At 48.1% G+C, this 27,307-nt stretch overlaps 1 protein-coding gene across 1 annotated transcript in view; it reads left to right on the forward strand.

Annotated features, from left to right (window-relative positions):
* Positions 1 to 248: 248 nt before the first annotated feature.
* The window catches only part of CHIC2 (cysteine rich hydrophobic domain 2), a 56,955-nt gene continuing 29,896 nt past the window's right edge, over positions 249 to 27,307 (forward strand). Inside the window, exons 1-3 of the mRNA XM_062198820.1 lie at positions 249 to 591; positions 20,645 to 20,699; positions 20,842 to 20,997. Coding sequence (XP_062054804.1) covers positions 473 to 591; positions 20,645 to 20,699; positions 20,842 to 20,997 — 330 coding nt within the window. The 5' untranslated portion in view covers positions 249 to 472. The remainder of the gene's footprint in view (positions 592 to 20,644; positions 20,700 to 20,841; positions 20,998 to 27,307) is intronic.

Consider the following 27,307-nt stretch of genomic DNA (forward strand, 5'->3'; position numbering starts at 1 on the left):
TCCTGCCCCGCGCCGGCCCCGCGGGAGCGCGCGGCCCAGGGCGCGCGGCGCGGAGGGCGGCGGCGGGGGCGCGGGGGGCGGCGGCGGGGGCGCGCGGCCCAGGGCGCGGGGGGCGGCGGCGGGGGCGCGCAGGGCGGCGGCGGGGGCGCGCGGCCCAGGCGCGCAGGGCGGCGGCGGGGGCGCGCGCGCCGGCCCACGGCCGCGCTCCCGGGAAGTCTCGCGATGCGCTGCCGGCTGCTCCCGCTGCGGGTGGCTCGCGCTGTCGCTGTGGTTGCCTGAGTGGCGGCGGCGGCGGCGGCCGGGCGGATGTTGACACGGTGTTGTTGTTGTCGTTGCGGACGGTAATGGCGGCGGCGGCCCGGACGCCTTCCCGAGCGTAGCCGGCGCGGACACAGCCGAGCGCCCGCCCCGCGGCCTCCGAGCCGCCGGCCCCTCAGCCGCCCCCGCCGGGCGCCGGGCGCCGAGGCCCAGGATGGCGGATTTCGACGAGATCTACGAGGAGGAGGAGGACGAGGAGCGGGCCCTGGAGGAGCAGCTGCTCAAGTACTCGCCGGACCCGGTGGTGGTCCGCGGCTCCGGTCACGTCACCGTGTAAGGCCCGCGGGGCGCGACCAGGAAGTGGGGGCTGGCCGGGCCCCCCGGGAGGCCTGGGCCAGGTGCGGGGCCCGCAGGCGGCCGCTCGGGGCCGGGGCGGGGAGGCGGGGCGCGGGGCGCGGCCGGAGGCCGGGTGCGGGCCCGGGAGGCCGCGGTGGCCGCGCCGCGCGTGTGCGTGCCGGATGTCGGAGTGCCCGGGCGAAGAGCAGCAGGGTCGCGCGTGTTCGCGATGCGCTCTGTGGACATCTGCGCGGCGGGGTCACCCGGTCCGGGAGAGCCGAGAGTTCCTGGACTCCGGGGCGTGCAGCCTGCGCCGCGGTCTGCGCCTGCCGAGCCCCGCGAGTGCTGCCGTCGACGCTGGAAGTCCGGCCCGAGACGGCTGTCCGAGAGGTCCTGGCTGATGCGGGGATGTGAAGCCTGGAGCCGAATCCTGCGCCCTCCGGAAGCAGGAAGTTGGCGCTGTTTGGGCAGTCTGGAGCGCGGTGCAACTCGGAGCGGCCCCGCTCTGTCGGGGAGCTCGGGGAGCGGCTGCACCTGACCGGTGTGAGAAGGCCCGCCGCAGCCTCCCTGTGTCCGGGTGGACGGTGCGTGGGCCGTGCTCTGGAGCACTTAGCGAGCCCGCGCGCTTCCCCACGCCTGAGCCGACAGCCGCGTTGCCGTGCGCGGACCCTGGAGCACCTGGCGGGTCACGTCCCGGTGACGCGGTGGTCGCTGTCCCCGCACAGTCACAGCGGGTTTCACTGTCGTCATCAGCCCAGCTGGGCATGCAGGCGGATCTCAGCGAAGTGAACTTGGCAGCGCCCATCGCTGGCTTTGTCAGTCTCGGACCTGTCGTCTAGATTGACTCCTGGGGCCTTTTCGCACTGTCCTGACCCCGAGAGTGTGGGAGTGCTGCGACAGGGGTTCCCAGGCTGTCCATGCGGTCCGGCCGTTACAGGGGCCCTGCAGGGGTGTGGAGCAGCAGGGTCAGCCGCTGCTGGCAGCACGGGTCTCCTGCCGGAGTGCAGGGGAGAGTCCAGCTGCCCCCTTTCCCCGCAGCTCCCAGCTGATGGCCTGGGAAAGCAGCAGAGGATGACCCAAGTGCTTGGGTCTCTGCACCCGCCTGGGAGACCCGGATAGACTTCCAGGTCCCTGGGCTCGGCCTCGCCCTCCTCCGGCCATTGAGGCCATTCAGGGAGTGAGCCAGTGGATGGAAGTCTGTCTGCCTGTCTGTCTTTCTCTCTGCCTTTCAAATAAACAAATGTTTAAAAAGTAGGCAGAATTTTGTTTAATAAGGTACAGGTGTAGTTGTAACGTTTTTTCCGTCTAAGGAGAAGGAAAGCTAAGCACTTACGAGTGCTGAGAACCGAGTAGGTGAGCACTACGTTTGATTGTAGTTGGCTGCTTAGTGAGGTTACAGAGTAGAAAAGAACTGTCACTTAAGGTTTCCAACTCAGATGACCTTAGAATAACCTGGGGAGCTTTGGAGACCTACTCAGGCCTTGGCCACAGTTGAAGACCAGGTGTTAGGGTCCCAGCAGACCTCCACACGTGGTTCTCGTGTGCGATCCGCATTGAACGCCGCTGCTCTGCTGTCAGGCGCTCTGCCTCCGGTCACACCACGCCTTTCTGCACTGCACTGGGTGTCTGGGGTTTGCTCAGCCACACCCACCCCAGTCACCTTGGTTCCAGGCTCTGCCCACCTCCCCCCACCTTTTTTTTTTTTAATTAGTGTATGTAAATGTTTCTGTAGAAACTTAAATTTGTTCACGTCTTTATTTGAAAGGTAGAGACAGTGATCTCCCCAGATGCCACCAATAGCCAGAGCCCGGCTGGGCTGAGCTGAAGCCAGGAGTTGGGGCCTCACTCCGGGGTTTGCTCATGGATGGCAGGGACCCAGGTACCTGAGCCATCACCTGCCGCCTCCCAGGGTGCACGTTACCAGGGAGCTGGAATGGGGGCAGAACTGGCATTCGAACACAGGCACGCTGGAGGGATGGCAAGTGTCCCAATGGGGTCCTAACGCTGTGGGGGACACCTGCCCTGCCTCTGCTGCTTCTTGACCCAGTTACCTCTGCCTCTTCGGTCAGAGGGGGATGTCGCAGTCCTCCCCCTTTAAAACACTTCCTGCCATTTTTATTGTTCGAAAGGCAGAGTCAGAGCAGGCTGTCTGTCTTCCGCCTGCCGTTTCTCTCCCCGGTGCCCACCATAACCAAGGATGGGCCAGACAGAAACGGGAGCTGGGAGCTCAGCCGGGGTCTCCCATGTGGCCCTCAGCCGTCCCTCGCTGCCTCCCAGGGTGGGCGCTGCCCAGAAGCAGGACTGGGAAGTGTGCAGGGACGCAGCCTTGCCACACGCTCGCCCTGCAGTGCACCTGTGAAGAGTACGGATTAAACTGCACAGCAGAGCAGGGTCCATCACAGATGCGGTACGCGCCCAAGAGCCTTGTCACCTTCCTCAGAAGGAGTGGCGCACTTTGAGACACAGGTAGGAAACGCAGTACTAAAACATCAACACTGCCGTTTCCAAACTTCAGAGCGATTCGCTTTAGTTGTGTTTTTCTGTTTCTTTTTTAAAGTTTATTTATTTGAAAGGCAGTGAGCAACACAGAGAGAGATCTTCTGTTCTCTGGTTCTTTCCCTGATGCCCACGCAGCCAGGAGCCACGAGCTCCTTCTGGGTGTCCCATGTGGGTTGTGGGAACTCATGCACTTGGGCCATCATCTGCTGCCTCCCGGGTGCATTAGCAAGAAGCTGAATCCGAAGCGCAGGGGAATTCTACCCCAGGCACTCTGATGTGGGATATGGGCAGCCCCAGCAGGGCTTCAAGCTCTGCGCCCTGTTTTTCCATTACTCAGTAACTTGGGCCAATGCGGTGGGTGAGTGGTGGGTAAACCCGCAGCCTGCAGCGCCCACGTCCCATATGGGCGCCAGTTGGAGCCCTGTCTGTGCCACTTCTGATCCAGCTCCCTGCTAATGTGCCTGGGAAAGCAGCAGAAGATGGCCCAAGTGCTTGGCCCCTGTACCTACATGGGAGACTTGGATGAAGTTCCGGACTCCTGGCTTCGGCTTGGCCCAGCCGTGGTCATTAAGGCCATTTGTGGAGTGAACTGTGGATGGAAGATCATTTCTCTTTCTCTGTAACTCTGCCTTTCAAACAAATAAATAAATCTTAAAAAACCAGAGAAGACAACTGGCATGTGTTTACATTACCGTGTGAAGTATTTTGGTGAGAATAAGGATCTTTTTCTATTGAAAACTCAGCCTGTTCTGTGGTGACCTAGATAGGAATAGCAATAGTAGTATGAAGCTTTTTTTTTTTTTTTACCTGACTGTCAGTGTAGTTCTGAGGCATAACTGTGCCAGTGAGTAGCCCAGTTAGCACCTGTGAGGATTTCTTAACTGGATGCTTATGTGTTACTATAACTCTAGCACGGTCAGTGTTTCGCCTTTAAATGGAAGTTAGTAAAACAGCTGTGGGCAGATTGGCTAAGCTTATCACTGCTTCTCCCCGATTGGCTAAGCTTATCACTGCTTCTCCCCGATTGGCTAAGCTTATCACTGCTTCCCCCTGCCTTTTTTTTGCTAAGTAGCTGATCAGAGCAGAGCAGTCTCCTCTTACCAGTTTAAAGTAAATATAGTCTAAGTGGGATCATCTCTAGTGCAGATCAGTCTAGAGGCTATAGATCCATCCACAGGTTTTTTCACAGATTTAACTTTTGGCCTTTGTGTTTGAATATTTCTACTCTTTTTCTCTACTTTTGTATATTATAATACTTTTACTTTTGAAATCATTCTATTATGATATCAGCATGTCATTGTGGTGACGTGAGCATATAAGTTGCCTTCCATTTTCTACACAGGCAGGTCTAGATTAGTTTTGGAATTATTATATTTTATCAGATTTTTGGGACCTATGTATAAACTGGCCAGTTTACCTAAACATATTCTGCTTTTCTAAAAAACTGTCTTTTTAAATGTTTCATTGGCACATAGAGATAGTACCTGTTTAGCGGTACAGAGTGACATTTCAATACATGATCTTCAGATCAGGGTATTGTTACACTCGCCACCTCAGATGTGTGTCGTTGACGAAGTGTGCTCTAAAGTGGTTTTAAATACAATATTTGCGTACTGACCCCAAGCCAGCCTTCCACTGTGTACTTTTATCATAATCAGTATTCTTTCTTACATTCTTCTGGGGGAGTGCAGTATGTTCCTCATGGATAGGTTCATGTGTAGCGTATGGGGAGATCTTAGGGAGAGGCATGTTTTGGGGAAGAGGGTATTGGAGGGAAGGGAGGCAGTGGTAGTCTTCTGTTATGATATAATGTTCACATCCATCTTAGAGAACAGGCTTGAGCTCATAATTAAAAATCGGTTGCCTTTTGTGTGTATGTAATGAAGATGAGGAACAAGTGACTAACTTCTTAGGTAGTTCTGACCAGAGTGGTTCATGTCTGGGAATTATGGAGTTCTTTCTCCCTCAGAATGGATCTGTGCAAAGTGTATCGATCTTTCGATTCTTCTCGGGGATGATGGCTGAGAGCTGTGTCCATCTAAAAGCTGGGATTTAGAAGCCACTTCAGGCCCGGGGTCCCAGCTCACTCAGCCTTGTAGGAGACACCATTCGCTCCCCGCTCTCTTCCTCCCATCCTGTATCAGTCGTACTGCAGGGCCCGGACCCCGGAGCGTTTGCCGGCTCCGCTTCTGGGTAAGCCTGTGAACCTGTGAAGCCAGCTCGCTCTCCGAGGTTGGTTTCTAATGTCATCCTCTTCCGGGGTTGCTGAATGACCCTGACTTCCTGAGCTTTCTGTTGAGGCATCTCTATTTATTTATTTATTTATTTATTTATTTATAACCCTCTCCACAAATAATTCCTCCTCCTTCGGCACCAGCTTTTGTCAGTGGCTGTGGGATACCACTGTTTGCTGGTCTTTGTCTCAGGTATTGTGTGGAAAATGGAGGGTTTAGGAATATGATTTGAAACAGTTTGGAAACCACTTTGGGGTACAGTAGGCTCTTTAGATAGGAGACATCATAAGAACACATTAATGTGAATCTTTCAGATGATAGTTACAAAACAAAAAGTATTCGTATCTCAGGATTACTACTAGGTTCGGTGGTTAGAAATAAGAGACTTTGAACATGATTTGTCCAAATTACAGAATCACTTCAATTAAACTTTTTTTTAAGGTTTATTTGTTTCACAGGCAGAGCAACGGGGTAGGGGAGTTATATCTCCCATCTCCTGGTTCATTCCCCAAATGGCCACAACGGCCAGGGCTGGGCCAGGCCAAAGCCAGGAGCCAGGCGCTTCTCCCAGATCTCTCATATGGGTGGCAGGGGCCCAAGCACTTGGGTCAGATTCCGCTGCTTTCCCAGTCAGGGAGCTGGATTGGATGTGGCACGGCCAGGACTCGAATTGTGCCCAGACGGAAGGCTGGTGTCCTGGCCACTGCTGTGCCTGCTACGCCGCAGCGCCGGCCCCTTGCCCCCATTCTTCACTTTGTAAGATTAAGCTTTGTTTAGAGATTTTCAGAGACCTTGCTGATGCTCTTCCAGACTGCAAGTTCTTTGTGAGGGCAGGGATCTTGTGTGTGTGGTTCTCTACCGTCCAGGACAGCATCTGCGGTGTTCCAGACCCTGAATGCTCTGAGTGGGTCGCGTCTGCCTTTGCCTCTTGTCAGCAGTAAGGGAAGAATCCGTTTGCTTTGCTTTCTGTAGCTCCAGCTGACAGCCGGCAGTATTTTGTAATAGGACTCTTACCACACCGAACAGCCAAATGTCTTTCTTTCTCTCTTTTTTTTAATGATAATGTGAGGAAATTGTTAAATTCAAGTAGACCTTATTTTCATAGAAAATTTTCTTATTAAAATTAGAAAATTAAATTAATAAGTGTAACTTTGAACTTTAGTACCATGTAGAAACAAATGCTAAGTGTTGACCAGCTACTAAAACAAACTTCTTAATAGGTAAGCTTTCTTGTAGAAATGAAAGGAAAGGGTAATAAACTTAAGTTTCAGCATTTTACTTTATTTGAATTTGAAAATTTACATGTTGTTTCAGTTCAAAAAATTCATTGTTGGCTTTATACCTACCAAGAGATGTGAAATTGCACTTAAAATGGTATGTGATTAGCCAAATGGAATGTACGAACTATGTGGTAAAGAGTAGTTACATGTAATTCTTTCTCATGAAAAAGAATAAAGCAAATATACGGCTTGCTTGATTCTAAATAACAACATTCCTTTAAATAATGTTACTGGAAAGAATGAACTTTCAATTTGAGAGCTACCCTTGCATTCCAGACGGAGTTTATACTGTGAACAGGTTAAAGGCCCGGTGTGTTGGACTATCTGTATACTGAGAAGCTTTTAAGTCTCTGCAGTATGTATGTCTGACTTAGAGTTCTAATCTACTCTAAGGATATGTAAGATTTCATTCTCAAAATTAAGCTTTACATAACAACACGTAGCAACAGATACTCTTAAGTTTTCTGTGTAAACCTTTTGGTGACTTTTCACCTGACCAGAATATTTGAGTCTAGGAATGTTTATTTTTAATAAAAATGAGACCTATTTGGAAAGTAATGGATGATGCTGTGGAAGGAATGTGGTCTTTTAAAAAAAACTTGCTTATTTGAAAGATGGACCTGCTGGTTTACTCACCAGATACCTCCAGCTTCAGGACGGGGCCAGGCTAAAGGCAGGAGCTCAGTGTGTCTCCCGTGTGGGCGGTCGGGGCCGGAGCACTTCCCACCGCTGCTGCCTCCCGGAGTGGAGCTGGGAGTGGGGCCAGGGATGACGTGGCTGTTGGCGTCCCAGGTGGAGTCTCACCTGCTGCCTGTCCCGGAGTGTGCTTTGGGTGTTGAGCGGACTGATTGCAATTCTTCGACTTTCGTGGTCAGGCACATTCACCTTTCTGAACCTCCGTTTCCTTGCCTGCAGAGGGGAGAGGACCGACCTTGTAGAGATTAGAAATAGTTTATCAGAACAGGCCGTCCTCAGGTTATGACCTACCGCACATGTTGATGTTTTCTCTTGGTTAATCTTTCCCTTTCTGTTGGGGGTCAATCTAAAATGTGACATATACTGCCTTAAAACAGATCCTAAGCCTGAGTCACCCTTACCTACTTAGCTAAAGGAATCTTTCGCATCCAAAGCAGTTATCAGGTGGGTATAGTGATGTCTTAGAGGCCTTGCATGTGTTGGATTTTGAGAATCTTCTGCAACCGGCTCGTCCTTTAACTGTCACACGTGTGGACTGTTGCTTTCTGTTTATCATCTCTCTCTCCTCGATCAGACTGTGCTTGCAAATGCAACAAGCAGCCTTTGAGAACTCCGTGCAGTAAGAGTTTTTCTGAGGGCTGAATGTAATACAGGTGCTTGAATTTTAGTAGTTGGATTTTTACAGCATTTATTTTGCTTACTTTTCTTTTGCTTAATCCTTGATTATCAGCTGTCTTATTAGGTTTCCTAGTAAATAATAGCCAAAAGTGTCAGTTTTCTTTCCTTCCTGTGCATCCTGATGACAGCCAAGGGTTTTACAGTAAAATGCCTCTTATTCCGGGTATTAGGAGCCTCTGGGTATGCAGTTGTGAATGAAGCGCAGGGAATTCCTGCCCCCATGGAGTTTACAGCTAACAGACATATTATGGGGTGGGCACATGGCCTAGCAGTTAAGTCGACACTTGGGCTTCTGCGGCGCGTGATCAGAGTGCTGGCTTGAGTCCTGGCTCCTCTGCTTCCGGTCCAGCTTCCTCCTAAGGTGTGGCCGGCCGGGGAGCAGTGCTGATGGCCCAAGGGGTCGGGTTCTGGCCACCCGCGTGGAGAACCGGCCAGGGAGCAGTGCTGATGGCCCAAGGGGTCGGGTTCTGGCCACCCGCGTGGAGAACCAGATTGAGTTCCTAGCTCCTGGCTTCAGCCTGGCCCAGCCCTTGGTGTAGTGGGCATCTGCGGAGTGAACCAGTGGATGGAAGGTGGATCTCTGTCTTTCTGCCTTTCAAGTAAAAATGAAAATAAATAAATGGCAGATGGTGTCTGCGGAAACCGTGAAGGGAGCCCGTAGGGTGGCGAGTGCGGGAGCGGCGTGACGGGGAGGCTTCCTGAGAGGAAGGTGACATTTAGGAGGGATGAAAGAGGCCCGCGGAGAGCCTGCCGGGCCTGGAGAGCAGCAGGTGCCAGGACCCTGAGCCAAAGCAAGCTTGGCTCATCTGCATCCGGGCTCCAGCGTGGTGAACGGGTCAGTGCCTTGAATCAGGGTTAGGGCGCTCAGTGGGGCCAGGAGGGATGGTAAAGGGGTTCCAGTGACGTGCGGGCTGACTGCAGCCGTCTAGATGGGACGTGCTCACGGCCCGAGCCGCTGTGCTGGCCTTCAGATAAAGGAGGTATTTTAGTTCTGGGCATAAACAGATTTCAGAACTTTCCTATGAGGCATGGAAAAACACGGCCATAACTGCTTTTGCTATCTGCTCCCCTCCCCCGGTTGTTGTGTCTGTGTGTAGTTTGTGTTTTGTTTCGGCTTGGTGGAGGGTGAGTTCAAAGAACTGTGGCTGCCCTTGCTGCTGCCTGGGGAGCAGGCTGGTGCCTTTGCCTGCACTTCCTCCGCTTCCTGTTGTGCCCTCGAGCGCAGAGGGGCTCTCCCCAAGGTCGCAGGTTCTGCAGGGAGGACCTTGGTCAAGTGGTGACACCTGAGCTCCAGGCGGTGCGGGCTCCCGAGCAAGACCTCGCACTCAGAGCTGAGTTGGATCCGCAGGGCTGAGATGTCCTCCCAAGCGCCCTGGGCCCTGTTCTGTTTTCTTAGGCTCTTCTCTATGCCAGCTTCTCCTACGTGACATTGGTTTAGGGCAGAGTTGGCTGACCTTTGGGGTGACCTACTTTTGTTTATTTGGTAAGAAGGGAATATAAATATGTGGGTCCTTCAAAAAGGTTTTGGGAAAATGCAGTTGAAAGAGAAGTGTAATTTTGTGCAAAAACTGTTGAAATCTGTGTATAGCTTTTTCCTGATAACGCTGCCTCTGAGCGCCTCGTGTCAGTCTGTGATCTCGCCTTGCAGCTCTGATGTCTTGGTCAGTGAAGCAGGCGCCGTGTGCCTGCCCTCGCCCTCCTCTTCTGTTCGGTTATGTTACTTGAAATGGGTATTTCTGGTAGTATACAGTATAAACCAGTTCATTTATTTTTCTTAAATGACCATAATTGAACATCTAGCTTTGCTCATTATATTTATGGGATGGGTGTCGTGGTACAGCTGGTTAAGCCACATCAGGGGACCCCTGCATCCCATGTTGGAGTACCAGGTCAGGTCTGGCTCTTCTGTTTCCTGTATGGCTCCCTCTTAGCGTGCCTGGGGAGCGGAGCATGATGGGCCAGGTACTTGAGTTCCTGCCACCCACATAGGAGACCCAGGTGGAGCTCCTGGTTCCTGCCTTCAGCCTGGCCCAGCCTCAACGTTGGTGACCGTTTGGGGAGTAAATGAGTAGTTGGAACATATTCATTCTCTTGCAAATAAATACATCTTTCTCTCTTTTTTAAGAATTTATTTATTTATTTGAAAGAGCTACAGAGAGCAGAGGAGGGACACAGAGAGATCTTTCACCTGCTGGTTCACTTCCCAGATGGCTGTAATGACTGGGGCTGGGGCAGGCTGAAGCCGGGAGCTAGGAGCTTCATCCAGTTCTCCCATGTCGGTGCGGGGGCTCAAACACATGGGCCGTCCTCTGCTGCTTTTCTCAGGTACCTTAGCAGGGAGCTGGATTGGAAGTGGAGCAGCAGGACTCGAACCAGTGCCCATACGGGATGCCGGCGCTGCAAGTGGTGGACTTGACCTGCTACGCCACAATGCCAGCCCCAAATAAATAAATCTTTAATATAAAAAAGATTTATGTAAGTATGAAGAAGATTCTAAAATATGTATAAATACCAAATTCTTTCTTCCTTAGACTTGTATTTGTGTTAGATCAAATGAATTAGTACCATGAATTTTAGTTAGTATACATGTATACAACTTTCCCTGATGAAAACTGCATATGTAATTGTCCTAATTGAAAATATCTTAATGATTGAAAATTGGGGCCAGCGCCGTGGCTCAACAGGCTAATCCTCTGCCTTGTGGCGCTGGCGCACCGGGTTCTAGTCCCGGTCGGGGTGCTGGATTCTGTCCCGGTTGCCCCTCTTCCAGGCCAGCTCTCTGCTGTGGCCCGGGAGGGCAGTGGAGGATGGCCCAAGTGCTTGGGCCCTGCACCCCATGGGAGACCAGGAGAAGCACCTGGCTCCTGCCTTCGGATCAGCGCGGTGTGCAGGCCACAGTGTGCCAGCCGCGGTGGCCATTGGAGGGTGAACCAACGGAAAAAGGAAGACCTTTCTCTCTCTCTCTCTCTCTCACTGTCCACTCTGCCTGTCAAAAAAAAAAAAAAAAAATTGGAAAAGTTTAATGGTAAGATATCATAGGACTGTGTAGTGTTGAGGTTTGTAATGGAGTGAATTTAATAGAGATTTAAACAGTTAAGTCTGATTTCACTATTTTCAGGAAGGAGATTGTACTCTCACAGAGCTGGATAAATTCACATACTAAAATGTTTAGAGTTGCTCAGAGACCAGCCGTGGCTCCAGTCCAGGGGCGCTGAGAGTCCGCTTCCAGATCTCTGGCTCCCTGAGCAGCGCTGCTAGTCATGTATGTTGAAGTGGCCGGCCAGGTACACGTGACGTTCAGTGTTAGGGATCCGTGCTGCTATCCTTTGGCATCTGTGTAGCCCGTGTGCTCATTCTGGGTCTGGAGTTTCTGGTTTATACGTTCACAGGCCTTGCCCTGTAGGTTTGTACAGGCTGAGTGCCTCAGTCCAGAATGTCCAAGACGGACGTCCCCGTTGTCCCCTCACGTCAGCGTCCTGTGGGTTTGGACCAACACCTTCTGCTGCATCCGTGCTGTCTCTTTTCTCTTTCACTGGGTTTGTTCTGTCAAGAAATGCATGGACTCTGACTGCCGAAGCCCACTGGTTGTTGCCAGTCCACTGCTGGAGCGAGTTGCCTCTGTTCCTCCGGCTCCACCTGACGACCTTCTCGTCCCCGTCTCCGCCCTGGCTTCTCTTTCGCGTTCTGGGACATCTGCTTATAGCAGTTCTGTTAGAACACTGGTCGTCTTTCTTTTCCGCACTGTCTCCCGGCCTGAGACCCTTCCCTGACTTCTCCTGGCCCCAAGTGACCCCGGGCATGCTGCTGGCCTAGGCTTTGTTCCGGCTGGTTCTGCCCCAGCCATCCAGGGGCATAGCCAGCTCCGTTATCTTTTTAATGAATCTTACCCTGCTTCTGTTTAAAATTACAACTCCTCCGCCTCCTGCTGGCTCTGCAGCCGTTGTCTTTGTTTCTAGAGCTTCCTCTTGCAGAAATTGAGATGAGCGAGACTTTAGTTAGAGTACAATCTTTTGACAGCCTTGTCTTACAAGGGAAAAGTTCTCAATAACTTATTTTTTTACAAGAATGGAAATTTTAAAGCTTTAATCATCTCTCTCCCCTCCCCCCACCTCTCCCTCTCTCTTTACTGTGTCATTCTGCCTTCCAAGTAAGTAAATACATCTTTTTTTTTTTTTTTTAAAGAACCAGAAAACCTTGCTAATTTTTTTTTTCTTAAAAACTCTGGGACCGCGTTTGGCATCTCCACAGCCCTGAGATCAGTTCCCACATCTGAGGTCAGTAGGACAGGCAGGGGGATCTGCTCTGCCAAGGTGCTGTCTGGACCAGGCTCAGAGCCCTGGCATGCTGTCTGCGCATGGCGTGGGCCTTCCAGTCCCACCACAGGAGCCTCTCTGTGCTGCTCAGCTTTTTCTTAGCTGCCTGGGTGCCTGGACAAGTGCGTGCCCGCCTCAGCTGTGAACCCCTGCGTGTCACCTGGCGCGTGCCCGCCTCAGCTGTGAACCCCTGCGTGTCACCTGGCGCGTGCCCGCCTCAGCTGTGAACCCCTGCGTGTCACCTGGCGCGTGCCCGCCTCAGCTGTGAACCCCTGCGTGTCACCTGGCGCGTGCCCGCCTCAGCTGTGAACCCCTGCGTGTCACCTGGCGCGTGCCCGCCTCAGCTGTGAACCCCTGCGTGTCACCTGGCTTTCTTGAACCTGGTACTGCTATTGTGCGTACTGTTTGCCCATGCCACCTCTTGACTTTGGTCGACAAAAAGTTGGGAAGTTTCTGTAGTTAGCGTTAGCTGGTTTTATCGTTGGCTGTTTTATTTGCTGGCTGTTTGACCAAGATTTGTGGAAACTGTTGAGATCCGGACATTCTTGGGTTTGTCACGTTCTCTGTGCTGGGTTTCAGATGATAATGTCGCCAGTGGAGCAGGAAGGTGAGCGCCAAGGTCACAACAGCAGATGGAGCTTAAGTTTACATAGGATTAAATGAGTTTGGCAGTGTTGTGACCCCTGGTGTATCAGTAGGGGGCTGAGGCTTAGAAAATGGGATGCTAGGTACTAGGCTGTGTCAAGATTTTCTAATCCAGCCAGTTGTCTATTTGCTAATTATTTATTTATTTATTTGGTTGAAGTTGTGTGTGTGTGTGCGTTTGTGTGTGTTTCCTTAAGGCAGAGCAGCAGGGAGAGACACAGAGAGATCTTCCATCTGCTGGTTCATTCCCCAAATGGCTGAGTGGCCAGATCTGGGCCAGGCAGAAGCCAGGAGCCAGGAGCTCCATCTGGGTCCCGGTTGTGGGTGGCAGGGGCCCAGGTTGCCTTCAGCAGGCTCATTAGCAGGGAGCTGGATCGGAAGTTGAGCAGACAGAACTGGATGCCAGTCTGAGAGTGGTGGCTTCACCTGCTGCACCCTGTGCCAGCCCCACTTATTTCACTGAACCGCGGTAACAAAATTGTATGTTCTCTACAGATTATTCACCAACACAAGCATTGTAACAAACTTTTTTTTTTCTTTTCTCTTTTTGATTTTGGGTACAAGTATAAAAACCTTAAAAACAGATTTTCCCCCCAAGATCTCATGAGAAAACTTTAACATTTGTTGTATATTAATATAAATTTTAGAATTTCTGAGGCCAGTGTTGTGGCATAGCAGGTAAGGTTGCTGCCTGCAATGATGCTGGCATCCCATATGGGTGCCAGTTCAAGTCCTAGCTACTCCATTTCTGATCCAGCTTCCTGCTAATGGCCTGGGAAAAGTAGCAGAGGATGGCCCTGGTGTTGGGCCCCTGCCACCCATGTTGGAGATCTGGATGAATCTTGTGGCTCCTGCTTTGGCCTGGCCCAGCTCTGACCATCGTGGCGATTTGGGGAGTGAACCAGTTGATAGAGAATCTATCTGCCTTTCAAAAAAATAAATCTTTAAAAATTTTTGGGATTTCTATTTATAAAATTTTTCCTCCCAATTTCAAATACGTTGCTAATTTAGAAGGTTGTAGTTCAGGTGGGTAGACGTTTTCTGTTTTTACAGAGAACGCTATGAGGTTCAGGAGAGTGAAGCGCTCCCTTCGATGGCTTGTATTTGTTAGCCATGACACTCTTAAGTGCTCTTAGACATCACGTTCTTCCTCTGTAGAACAAATGGTTTGGACTAAATGATACTTACAGACCCTCATGATTCTCGAATTCTGAGATTCTGCTGTTTCAGAATTAGGGACCAGCTTTTCCCTGTTAATTTCTAAGTTCCTTATGACATACTTTATGCATAAGTATAAAATATCCTTAAAATATAGACTAAAAATGTATGTGAAAACCTATAGAATTATCTCTAAGTCCAGACATGTCATCTGCACATGTATTTCCTTAGGCCAGCTTAAAAATATAAACAAAACCCCTTTAATCATCTTTTTTTTTCCTTCAGGTTTTAATCATTTTTTTAATTATAGAGAAAAGCATCAAGATTATTTAGTAATTTGGAAATAATATTTCCCAGAGAAGCAGACACTTAAAATCACCAAGAGGCAAAGGCCATTTAATATTTTGTTGTATTTATCCCAAGTATTTTAATTTTTTTCTGAAAATCTTTGTTTAGATTTAAATAATATACATTGTTATAGAAATTATAGAAAACAGGAAAATATAGAAAATGAAATGTCATTCATAATCTCATTTAGGACTACCTACTGTTAATACTTTGATGGATTAACCTTTTGATTTTCTTGTATGTACATGAATATTTTCATTAAAAGATTGAGACCATGCTAATAAAGTATTTTGTTTTCTGCTTTTTTCATTTAAGTTTATATTGGGAGCATTTGCCAGTATCCTAGATTCTTAAAGTGTATGCAATGTTAGGCTCTATTAGATTTAAAAGAGCAGAGCTCCTGGGTGGTCCTAGGCACTGGCAGTGTGTTGTGAGAGTGTGTGGCACAGCCAGGTCTCGGCTGCACGGAGCCTGTGCCCCGGCCGAGCGCTTGGTCACAGTGATTCACCTACTTTCAGTTCCAGCCTCGCTGCGCAGTGGGAACTCGCAGACCTCGTGCTGTCTGCCTGTTGCTGGCTTCGGCTTGTGCCTGAACCCCAGTTCCTCATGGATTCGCTGTGCTCTGGCTTTAGTTGAAGTCCTTTCCCTGTCTGGAAGCCGTAAACATTGTCAACACAGAAATGCAGCTTGTGTTCAGACACTCCTAGAGAGGACCTGGCTGGGTAGGAGAAGGTTGTCCTAGTTGGGCAGGACTGCGGGGCGCTTGCTAGCCAGCCCAGGGATTAGCTGTTCCCAAAGCAATGCCCATTTGTGGTCCCACTAGCCAGAGTGGAACAGCCCTCAGAGAAACAGGCTACTCTCTCTCGTGCACGCTGTTCTAAACTGTGCAGTGTCTTCAGTATTACAGTTCAATATGTTTTCAAGTTTCACTGTTAAAATAACACTGCAACTCAGAAGAAAGGAAAATAAGCATTCAGCAAATTTTTTTTTTTTTTTTTTGACAGGCAGAGTGGATAGTGAGAGAGAGAGACAGAGAGAAAGGTCTTCCTTTTTGCCGTTGGTTCACCCTCCAATGGCCGCTGCGGCCGGTGCATCTCGCTGATCCAAAGCCAGGAGCCAGGTGCTTCTCCTGGTCTCCCATGGTGTGCAGGGCCCAAAGACCTGGGCCATCCTCCACTGCCTTCCCGGGCCACAGCAGAGAGCTGGCCTGGAAGAGGGGCAACCGGGATAGAATCCAGCGCCCCAACTGGGACTAGAACCCGGTGTGCTGGCGCCGCAAGGCGGAGGATTAGCCTGTTAAGTCACGGCGCCGGCCAAGCAAATATTTTTAACAGTAAAACAAGTTGAATCAGTCAGTTCTTGCAGTTTTGTATTGAAAAAGCAAAATTTACCACATAGCAAAACATACCCTAATTCAAAACATCTCCTAGTCCAAAACATATGCTAATTAAAAATGATAGTGCAATAATACAATTTTTAAAAAATATATTTATTGATTGGATTTTTTAAAAAGGTTTATTTATTTAAAAGGCAGAGTTGCAAAGAAAGAGGGAGAAAGAGACCTTCCATATACTGGTTCACTCCCCAGATGGCTGCACAGCTGGACCTAGGCCAGGCTGAAGCAGGAGCTCCATCTGGATCTGCCATGTGGGTGGAGGGGCCCAAGTCCTGGGGCCGTCTTCTCCTGCCTTCCCAGGTGCATTAGTGGGGAACTGGATCAGAAGTGGAGCAGCTGGGACTCAAACCCACATGGGATGCTGGCGTCGTAGGCAGCAGCTTTGCCCATTAGGCCATAATGCCAGTCCCTATTTATTAATTTTTATTTATTTATTTGAAAGGCAGAGTTACAGAGAGAAAGGGAAGAGACAGATTTTCTGTCTACTGGTTCATTTCCCAGATGGCTGCAACTACAGAGACTGTGCCAGGCTGAAGCCAGGAGCCCAGAACTTCTTGCAATTCTCCCCTGTGGGTGCAGGGGCCCAAGCGCTTGAGCCATCTTCTGCTGCTTTCCCAGGTGCATTAATAGGGAGCTGGATTGGAAGTAGAGCAGCTGGGACTTGAACTGGTGCTTATATGGGATGCCAGTATCGGAGGCAGTATCTTAACCTGTTGTACCACATAAGGCCCCATGAATGTGCTTTTTAAAAAAGATCTATTTGTTGGTTTATTTGAATGGCAGAGTAGCACAGAGTGAGAGGGAGGGAGGGAGGGAGAGAGGGAGAGAGGGAGAGGGAGGAAGAAACCAACATTTTCCTTCCACTGGTTCAGTCCGGGTGTGGGGGGAAGGCCGACATCTTCCTTCCACTGGTTCAGTCCCTGGCCTGTATGCCCACAACAGCTGGGGCTGGGCCAGGCCAGAGCTAGAGACCAGGAACTCCATCAGGGTTTCCCACCTGGGTGGCTGGGGCCAAGTGTTTTCGCTCCCCTCTGCTGCGATCCCAGTGCATGAGCAGGAAGCGGAGTAGCCAGGGCTTGGCTATGGAATGCAGGTGTCTCAAGTCACAGCCCAGCCTGCTGCACCACAGTGCCTGCCCCTGAAGTTTAATTTTTAATGATTGCCTAATATTCTGCTGCTGATTTTCCGTAACTTACTTAACCATTCATGTAACATTGGGAATAAGTGCTTACTTTGTGCATAAAGTTTCAGTGATCTTCTTTATGTATAAGGTGTTACCCACATTTCAGGTTATTTTTGAGATTACACCCCAAAAAGGCAAATCACTGTGACAAAAGTATAAATTAGGGCTGGCATTGTGGTTTAACATGTAAAGCCACCGTTTGCAATGCCAACATCCCAAATGGGTGCCAGTTCGAGTCCCGGCTGCTCCGCTTCAGTCCAGCTCTCTGCTAATGCACCTGGGAAGGCAGCAGAAGATGATTCAAAGTGCTTGGCCCCTGCACTCATGTGGGAGACTCTGATGAAGCTCCTGGCTGTGGCTGGCCCAGCCCAGCCCTTGCAGTTGGGGCCATCTGGGGAGTGAACCATTGGATGGAAGATGGGTCTCTCCTTCTCTCTGTGTAACTCTGCCTTTCAAATAGATAAATTTTTAAAAGAGAGAGAGATGTGGGCTGCTATTTTTTAAAAAAAGTATAAATATTTTTATTACTAAATTAATTTCTGGATTGTTTATAAATAATTTATAATTCAACTGACAGTGCATGATGTTTTCCATGTTAAGAACTTAGCAACATAAAATATTTTTAAAATTCCAGTTTTTAGTCTTGTAGATAGCTGAATTAAGATGCTGCCCATCTTGAATCATATCTTTTAAAAATATTGAGTGTAGGCCGGCGCCATGGCTCACTAGGCTAATCCTCCGCCTGCGGCGCCGGCACCCTGGGTTCTAGTCCCGGTCAGGACACCGGATTCTGTCCCGGTTGCTCCTCTTCCAGTCCAGCTCTCTGCTGTGGCCCGGGAGTACAGTGGAGGATGGCCCAAGTGCTTGGGCCCTGCACCCCATGGGAGACCAGGAGAAGCACCTGGCTCCCGGCTTCGGATCAGCGCAGCGCCGGCCGCAGTGCACCGGCCGTAGCGGCCACTTGGGGGGTGAACCAACGGAAAAGGAAGACCTTTCTCTCTGTCTAACTCTGCCTGTAAAAAAAAAAAAAAAAATTGAGTGTAATCTCCAGCTTTTTAGAGTGTTAAAGTGCTTAGAGTCTTCAGGCTCATCAAAATTTCATTTCCTAAGAGGAAATTTGGCTTTTCTGAGACTGTGCCAGACCAATTGTACTTTGTCTTAGAGTATAATAAATTACTTTTACATATTTAAAAACTTTAAGCTTAAAGAAGCATAATGGATAAAAGGTGTAATTTATAATACTGTCAATTGAAACAGAAATATATACTCCATTTTCATTCTAACAATCCCTGGTTCCTGCCAAATTAAAAAAAAGTCAGAACCTAGTATCAAAACTAAGTAATTTATGTCAAGTCAAAACCATAAAAGGTGATATTTTGCAATTGTATTAGCAAAGTGTGGCCTTCCTTGTCCATTTAATAAAATTAGATAGTCTTGCCAGATGATACTGCCTTGGTTTGCCTAGTTTTGAAAAAAGCAAGCTTTGGCAGTGATGAAAGCTAGAACAAAGGAGGGACCTGCTGTGGCCCGTGCCGCGTGTGACATTCGGGTGCTGAGCTCTGCCGGGAAAAGCAGGCTGCTCTTCTGAAAGCATCCCATCTGGGAAGAAGTGGGGTGAAGGCCTGACTATAGCAGTTTGCCTCGCGAGTTCAAGTTCGAGGTGAAGTAGACAGTGAATGTCAGTGACTCCAGACGCTGGTTGAGGAAGGCAAAGAGATGGATGCCGTCCTGTCGTTGAGGGAGAAGATGGGCATTCGGGTGCGCAGGCTAGGTAGACTGACTCAGGTGTGTAGGCTGTGTGCGCAAAGCCAGGACAGAGGGAGGAGTGCCGAGGATTGCGGAGGAGACCTGAGGAGCAGCTGGCTCACTTTGGGAACCTTTCTTCCATTGAGAAAGACATGAGAGAGTGCTCTCCTGGAGTTCACGTGTGTGGTCATCAGCAAAGCTGTGCCCTGAGGCTAAGGTTGAGCACCTAAGGAGAGGAGCCACAGCTTTGGGACATGGGAAGAGGGACGGATTAGGACTGCAAAGTTTGCTGGAATAACGCTTACTGAAGTAGAAAGGATATGTTTATGATAGTTCCGTGGTTTTCTCCAGGAGCCCCAGGCAGTGGGAAGTCTAGTGAGGGAAGTCAGCAGTTCAGTTGAACAAGGGTTGGCCAGGGGCGCTTAGAGACGGGAGAGAGTGTTTGTTGGAGCCAGGTCCCAACGATGGCCTGTGTAGTTCTGACCCCATTTCCCAAGGGGCGGGAAGCAGCAGGTTATTACCAGGCATGGGAGAAGTGCAGTGATCCCTGGTCCTGCCGAGTTCAGGGTCTCACAGGGTGGCAGTGTCCACGTTCTGGCAGAGCAGGTGGGCTGCTGCCTTAGGGGGAGCTGCATTGCCTCACAGTAGGCCGGCCAGGACCCAGGCGGGGCTGGAGGCTGTGGAGATCCGCCTCTCGGTAGGCATTCTGGTTCAGGTGAAGGGGCTTCTGTTCGTTCCTTCTCTTTTTAATAGAGTGGATGTAAGGAATTATCCAGGTAGCAACAGATCAGCGTTTGCCAGGAAGGTGTCGAACGCAGTGTTAACGGGGAGGCTCCCACTGACCTGGGTGAGGATGAGGGTGCAGGGTGCCCGGCCGGAGTGGGCCAGCCCTGAGTGTGGCTCTAGACTGTAGCATGAGGAGGTAGTGAAATGGAACTAAAACCAGCGTGTCTCAAGTTTCCATTTAGATGTCAGTCTAAAGTGGTACTTCCCCTTCAGAGCTTTACATGGTGAACTTTCAAAATTATTTTAAATTAAATAAAAGTAAAGTTGGTTTTGTCTATTATTTTTGGGGGAAGAAAAGCTTAAGCTTCCTGTTGTAGGATCACCTTAAGTGTTACACAGAAGGGGCTCAGTGTTTGTGGTTTGCATGAGTTCTCTTTCCTTCAAGTGGATTTTCTTCTGCTGGGGTCCTAATACATGAGAGAACAACATGGGCTAGGCTTGTTACCAACTCTGGAGCCATGGAGGATTTAACAGCGATTCAGGGAAAGGTGTTTGAGGTCATAAGAGAGGCTGTAGGTAGAGCTGAAGCGTCCAGTTTCTTTATAGCGTTGAAAGCTCTGGCAAGATGTGGCCGGCCACGGGGTGGTCCTTGGTAGCACTTTGTCAGTTCCCACTGGCCTTTTGACTGTGTCCTCTCCCTTTTCCCTACTCTTTCTCTTACACTTTTCCTTCTCTTCTTGTTTGTGTCAGAAACCTGCTAAAATTTTTAGCCATTTCTTATTTCCATCAATAAGATTTAAAGCTAGAAAACGATTATTGTTTCATCTGTTAAAGTAATGTGCAGTGTAGGAAGTTTTTAAGATACTTAAGTGGTAGCTCAAATTAAATCAACTGTGTATTCTGTTGTTTATTCTGTTGGTTGGTTAACATTCAGCCTCGATTCATTGTATGAACGTTCCGATTCAACTGCTAAAATAATTGGGTGTTACAGTTCTCAAATTGCTGCAGTGATTGTGTGTTAAACGTTGGTTGTGTCTCAGCCTGGTCTGTATGTGAATCTGCACTCTGTGTACTTGACCTTGGTTAATTTAAATGGTTTAAATATTTTGTGACCTTATGTAATAGCATATTCTTGCTTTTTTAAATAGATTTGGACTGAGCAACAAATTTGAATCAGAATTCCCTTCTTCATTAACTGGAAAAGTGAGTGTCTTAATTACTATGTACTGTTTATGTGCCTCAAAACTGAATTTTTTTTCCAAGCAAACTAGAAAATGTATGCTAATGAGACATGCTTCTTGACATTAATATTGCAATGTTCTTATTTCTTAAAATTTCTTCGTAGGTAGCTCCTGAAGAATTCAAAGCCAGCATCAACAGAGTTAACAGCTGTCTTAAGAAGAACCTTCCTGTCAACGTGCGCTGGCTGCTCTGCGGCTGCCTTTGCTGCTGCTGCACACTGGGTTGCAGTATGTGGCCAGTTATCTGCCTCAGTAAGAGAGTAAGTTGATGGTCTGTCCTAACTGAAATCTACATGGACAGGAGCGAGTCTTGCATTTGCCGAGGTTTGCTTTTTTGGTCTTTTCACTATACAAGAGTAGTGTGACCCAGTGGAGGAGTGATGAAGTAAATATTTGTATATGCAGATGCTAGCATTGAATAGCCATCTACAGTTATATTTGTAATTGCTGTGGGGAGTGACTTAGCAGAGTGGACAATGGCAGTGTTTGCATGTGAGTAGTCATCCAGGGTGCTGGGCTGGGTTCTACCTCTCATCTGCAACCCTGGCAATAGTCACCTCCCACTGGAATAGCACTGTTGTAAAAGGAAGTCGTTTGTGAAGCTCTAGCCAAAGAGCTCAGGTGAAGTAGTTAGTAAGTATTGATTAATAGCGTTATTGGTAATAAGTAGGACAGTACCTGTAGAAGAAATAAAATGGTTAAATGGTATGGCATAATAGAACATTCCCAAGATGTTGATAGAGATATGGGAAAGTAGTCTAGGCTGAATGCATTACATTTTTGTTAAAGTTTAAAAAAATTAGTATTCATCACATACAAAGGAAATACTGTTAAGTTTCAATTGAATGATGGTTTTGTGTGGCCACATTTCATTTTGTTACCAAACAATGAGAGAAAATACAGAAAAGCAAGTTCTGTTTGTCGGCTGATGTCTGATATAAGATTAGAGGTGTATGTCTGCTAAGAATTTTTAGACCACTACATTTTATTGCTAGAAAGGTGATGCCTTTGTCATAGAATCACATTTATAATATGAGGGAACTTCTAAAAATTCATGAAGAAATGGAGTTAAAAGATGAAAATGGGGCAGTTGCTAGGCCTTGGGTGTGAGGTGACTCCTAGGACGCCTGCATCCCATATCTGGAGCAGAGTGGGTTTCTGGCTCCACCCTGATTCCAGCTTCCTGCTCGTGTGGCTCCTGGGAAGCAGCAGTGAGGACGCAGACAGCTGGATTCCTGGCATCCACGGGGGAGGCCTGGGTCGAGTTCCTGGTTCCTGGCTTCAACCCCTGGCTGTTGGGGTGTTTGGAAAGTAAACCAGTGGCTAGGAGTGCTGTCCGTCTCTTTGTGTCTCCCTGTCTTTCAAAAGAAAAAAATATATAAACTTTATTTCTCAACATAATTTCTGTCAAGTGCAAGACACTTGGATAAACGATGGTACCAGTCGTTGAGTCTATCCATGAGGAACTGACGGTCCTGGGAACTTAGCCATGTTAATCCAGTGTGTTTTGCATCAGTAACTGAAGAAAAATGGGGGCCCTTCTAAAGACTTGAAGAGGAGCCACGTTAGGACTGCTGGGTGGGTTCCTGGTGGTTTTCCGGCAGCGCCTTCACAGGATCACCTTGTGTGGTGAGGTAAGCAGGAGCGTTGCCTCAGTGGAGGAGGACTGTCTGGTGAAGCTTTCCCAGGTGTGTTTCTGTAAGCTTTGGCTGACTCTCAAAATACCCTCTGAATAAGCAGGGGGCATCATTCTTGGACCCTCCAAAGTCAGCAGCGTGCCTTCAGCGTCCAAAAAAAGCTGTTAACAGGGCCTTTGCTCTTGACAGCTCTCGGTAGCCATTGCTTTGGCTGTACTTTGTTTTCAGGATTGTACTGGGAAGGCCGCATCTCTCCTCCTGTTCTATTTTGAAGAAATGCTTTAGGATCTTGATCCCGCTTGTTTAAAATTTCCATGGAAAAATCTGTTCTTGTTTTTGTTCCCAGTGAGCAGAAAGTTTGCTTCACTTTAATTTTTCAGAATGTCTCTGCGTCTGGCTGTCATTTCTACTGTTAATGTTGGTCTTCTGTTAGGACATACACAGGGTTAATTTTGTTCTCGTAAACTGATGTGAGTGGTCTGCCTTGTGGGCCTCATCTTCAACATCATCTTGTCCCTTCTTAAAATGAGTCCTTATAAACTTTTTGTAAGGCATCATTGATTTGACCATTCTTGCACCCAAATTTTACCATCCATTTCATGTTCTTGCCTCAATTTTAGCAGAATTCATGTTGCTCTGAAAGTGGCTTCCTTCAAACTAATGTCTGTCCTTACTGCTTCAGCTAGGTCCTGCTCAGACGTGTTGTAGCAGGTTAGTGTGAGTCTGTTTTGGTGCAGAAAAGTTTTGAAATCAGTGTGTAGTATTTTCATAATATACATTTTCTGTGAACTTTGTAAGGACCCCTGGTATTTACCCAAATACCTAACATATTTACTGTTCTCTAACATGTTCCTGCACTGGATCTTCTTTAGACCACAGGAACTTCTTCTTTTAAGATTTGTTTATATGAAAGAGTTACAGAGAGATAGGGAGAAACAGAGAACATCCATCTGCTTGTTCACTTTCCCAATGGCTATGACAGCTGGGGCAGAGCCAGGAGCTTCTTCCTGGTCTCCCTCATGGGTGACAGGGGCTCAAGCATGTGGGCCACCTTCTGCTGCTTTTCTTAGGCCATTAGCAGGGAGCTGGACCAGAAGTGCAGCAACCAGGGGGCTGGCGTTCTGGTGCAGTAGGTTAAGCCACCATTTGCAGCACTGGCATCCCTCTTGGGCACTGGTTTGAGTCCCAGTTGCTCTACTTCTGGTCCAGCTCCTTGCTAATGTGCCTGGGAAAGCAGCAGAGGATGGTCCAGGTGCTTGGGCTCCTGTACCCATGTGGGAGACCCAGATGGAGCTCCTGGCTGCTGGCTTCAGCCTGGCCCAGCCCTGGTCATTGTGGCCATTTGAGGAGTGAATCAGTAAATAGACGATCTCCCCTCTCACCCCCTCCCCTCCCCCTTCCATCGTCTTCCCTCCCTTCCCCTCCCCTCCCCTCCCCTCCCCTCTTTCCTCTCCTCCCCTCCCCTCCCCTCCCCTCCTTCCCTCTCCTCCCCTCCCCTCCCTGGAGCCAGGAGCTTCTTCCAGGTCTCTCATATGGATGCAGGGCCCAAGGACTTGGGCCATCCTCCACTGCTTTTCCAGGCACATTAGCAGAGAGCTGGATTGGAAGTGAAGTAGCCAGGACTTAACCCACTGAGCCACAGCGCCAGCCCTCATACATTTTTTTTAAAAGATTTATTTGTTGACTTGAAAGGCAGAGAGACAGAGAGAGGGAAAGTCAGAGAGATACAGAGACCTTCTTTCTGCTGGTTCACCATCCAAGTGCCCACAATAGCCAAGGAGTCAGGGCCCTGGAACCTCACCTGCATTTCCCCACGCACATGGGTGGCAGGGACCCAGACACATGGGCCATTTTCCACTGCTTTCCCAGGGATGTTAGCCAGGAGCTGGATCAGAAGCAGAACAGTGGGACTTGAGCTGGTGCTCTGATATGGGAGAGCAGCAGCTCAGGCAGTGGCGCAGCCCCTGTACCTGGTTATTAACGTATCCATTTCTAGATGCCTTCATTATGTCCTTATTTATTTCTTTAACTTTTATTTGAAAGGTAGAGGTAAAGAGAGATCTTCACCCACTGGTTCACTCCCCAAATGTCTGCAAGGGCCCAGTCAAAGCTTGGAGCCTGGAACGCAGTCTGGGTCTCCCACACGGGTTGTAGGCCCAAGTGCCTGGGCCATCTTCTGCTGCTTTCCCAGGCACAGAAGGAGCTGGATTGGAAGTAGAGCAGTGCTCACACAGGATGCTGGCATCGTAGGCAGCCCACTGTACCGCAATGCCAGCCCCATTTAATGTATTTATTTTATTTTATTTTTTTTGTATGTTTTAAAATTCTTTTTTTTTATTAAACTTTTATTTAATGAATATAAATTTCCAATGTACAGCTTATGGGTTACAATGGCTTCCCCCCTCCCAAAACTTCCCTCCCACCCACAACCCTCCCCTTTCCCGCTCCCTCTCCCCTTCCAATCACATCAAGATTCATTTTCAATTCTCTTTATATACAGAAGATCAGTTTAGTATATATTAGGTAACGATTTCAACAGTTTGCCCCCATATAGCAACACAAAGTGAAAAAAAATACTGTTGGAGTACTAGTTATAGCATTAAATAAGAGTGTACAGCACATTAAAGACAGAGATCCTACATAATATTTTTTTAAAAAAATTAATTTTCTATGCCATTTCCAATTTAACACCAGGGTTTTTTTTCTTTCATTTCCAATTATCTTTATATACAGAAGATCGATTCAGTATATAATTAGTAAAGATCTCATCAGTTTGTACCCACGCAGAAACACAGAGTGTAAAAATACTGTTTCAGTACTAGTTATAGCATCACTGCACATTAGACAACACATTAGGGACAGATCCCACATGGGATGTAAGTACACAGTGACTTCTGTTGCTGACTTAACAATTTGACACTCCTGTTCATGGCGTCAGTAATCTCCCTAGGCTCTAGTCATGAGTTGCCAGGGCTATGGAAGCCTTTATGGCAGGTGTCCTAAACAACACTCTGGCCTCAGAATCAGCCCTTAAGGCATTCGGATCTGGCTGAAGAGCCCATGAGAGTATTGTAGGCATGGAAAGCCAAGATACCATGGAAAACAAAAAAAAAAGAAGAAGAATACCTAAATGAAAGATCTCTGTGAGTGAGATCCCAGTGGAAAGAACGGGGCCATCAAAGAAGAGGTACCTTTCTCTGAAGGGAGGAGAGAACTTCCACTTTGACTAGGACCCTATCGGAATAAGATCAAAGTCAGCGAACCCATTTAATGTATTTTAAATGTATAAAATGGTATGTTTAGGATTACAGGGGTAATCAGTTGCATAAAATATAGTTGTCAAAATATTAAACTTTCAAATATGTGGTTTTTAAACATGTTTCTTCGTAATTCATATAAAAGATCATAGTAGACAATCCATAGTAATATGATAGGAAGAATCATAATTTGTATGAGTGGTAAAGATAGCGTTGTGGCGCAGTGGGTTAACCTGCTGCCTAGGATGCCAGGTGTCTCATGTGAGCACCGTTCCAGTCCTGCCTGCTCCTCTTCTGATCCAGCTGCTTGCTAAGGTACCTGGGAAAGCGGCAAACGATGACCCAACTGCTTGGGTGTCTGCCACCCACATGGGAGACCCAGCTAGAGTTTTGGGTTCCTGTCTTTAGCCTGGCCCAGTTGGGCCGTTGTGGTCATTTGAGGAGTGAAGGTGGATGAAACAACTCCTCCCTCCCCACAGAGTTACTTTCTGTAACTCTGCCTTTCAAAGAAGTAAATAAATCTTTTTTTTAAAAAAAAAAAAAGAGAGGAAGAGAAGGGTAGAGACAAAGAAAGAGAGATCTTCCATCTGCTGGTTTAATCCCCAGATGGCTACAACAGCCAAAGCTGGGCCCGGCTAAAGCCAGGAGCTTTCATCCTGGTCTCTCACTTGGGTAGGGGCCCAGCTACTTGGGCCGTCTTCCCCTGCTTTCCCAAGCCATTAGCAGGGAGCTGGATCGGAGGTGGAGCAGCCTGGACACAGACCGGCACCCACGTGGGATGCCAGTGTTACAGGCGGCAGTTTATCTGCTGTGCCACAATGCTGGCCCTTGATTTTGAATAAAACATTCCTGTGCATTTTTTTCTTTTTGAGAACATAAGTTTTCATTTGTAGGAGTAGGATCTCTGGGTCATTAAGTAAATGTATGCTTAATTTCAGAAGAGATTTCCAAACTGATTTCCAGAGTGGATGAGCCATTCTGCCTTCTAACCAACAGTGTTCCACTTGCTTAGCGTCTGATCAGGGCTTGGCACTTCTAGAAATTCTATTCATTCTCCTGGATATCTAGTGGTATTTCATTGTGGTTTTTATTTATATTAGCCTGCTAATGATATTGAATACCATTTGTACATCTTCTTTGTCTAAGCACTCATTATTTGCCCATGTAAAAATTTTTTGTTATTGTTCGTTTTTTAGAATTCTTTATATAATTCTGTATGTAAGTTCCTTGTCAAATATGTACAAATAACGGTTTTGCAGTCTGTAGCATGCCTTTCCATTCTCTTACCATTATGTTTGGCAGAGAAAAAGATTTTAATTTCGATGAAGTCCAATTTATCACTTTAATTATTAATTACTTAATTTATCACTTTGTGCTTTTAGTGTTGTATCTAAGGATTTGCCTAAACCTAGTTCATAAACATTTTCTTTTGTCTTCTCTTTTGTATGTGGGTCTGTGATGCATTTTGAGTCCATTTTTACGGTTTCCCAGCACTATTTGTTGGAAAGACGGTCCTTTCTCCAGTGATTTGCCATGTACATTGTCAGAAATCATTTCTGGCCTCTGTTATGTTCTGTGGATTGTGTATCTGTTTGGTGTTAACATCACACTGTCTTATGTACCACGGCTTCTTAAGTCTTGAGCTCAGATTGGATTAGTCTCCCACGTTTGTTCTT

This window comes from Lepus europaeus, chromosome 8 (assembly GCF_033115175.1).
Source record: "Lepus europaeus isolate LE1 chromosome 8, mLepTim1.pri, whole genome shotgun sequence".
Lineage (NCBI taxonomy): Eukaryota > Metazoa > Chordata > Mammalia > Lagomorpha > Leporidae > Lepus > Lepus europaeus.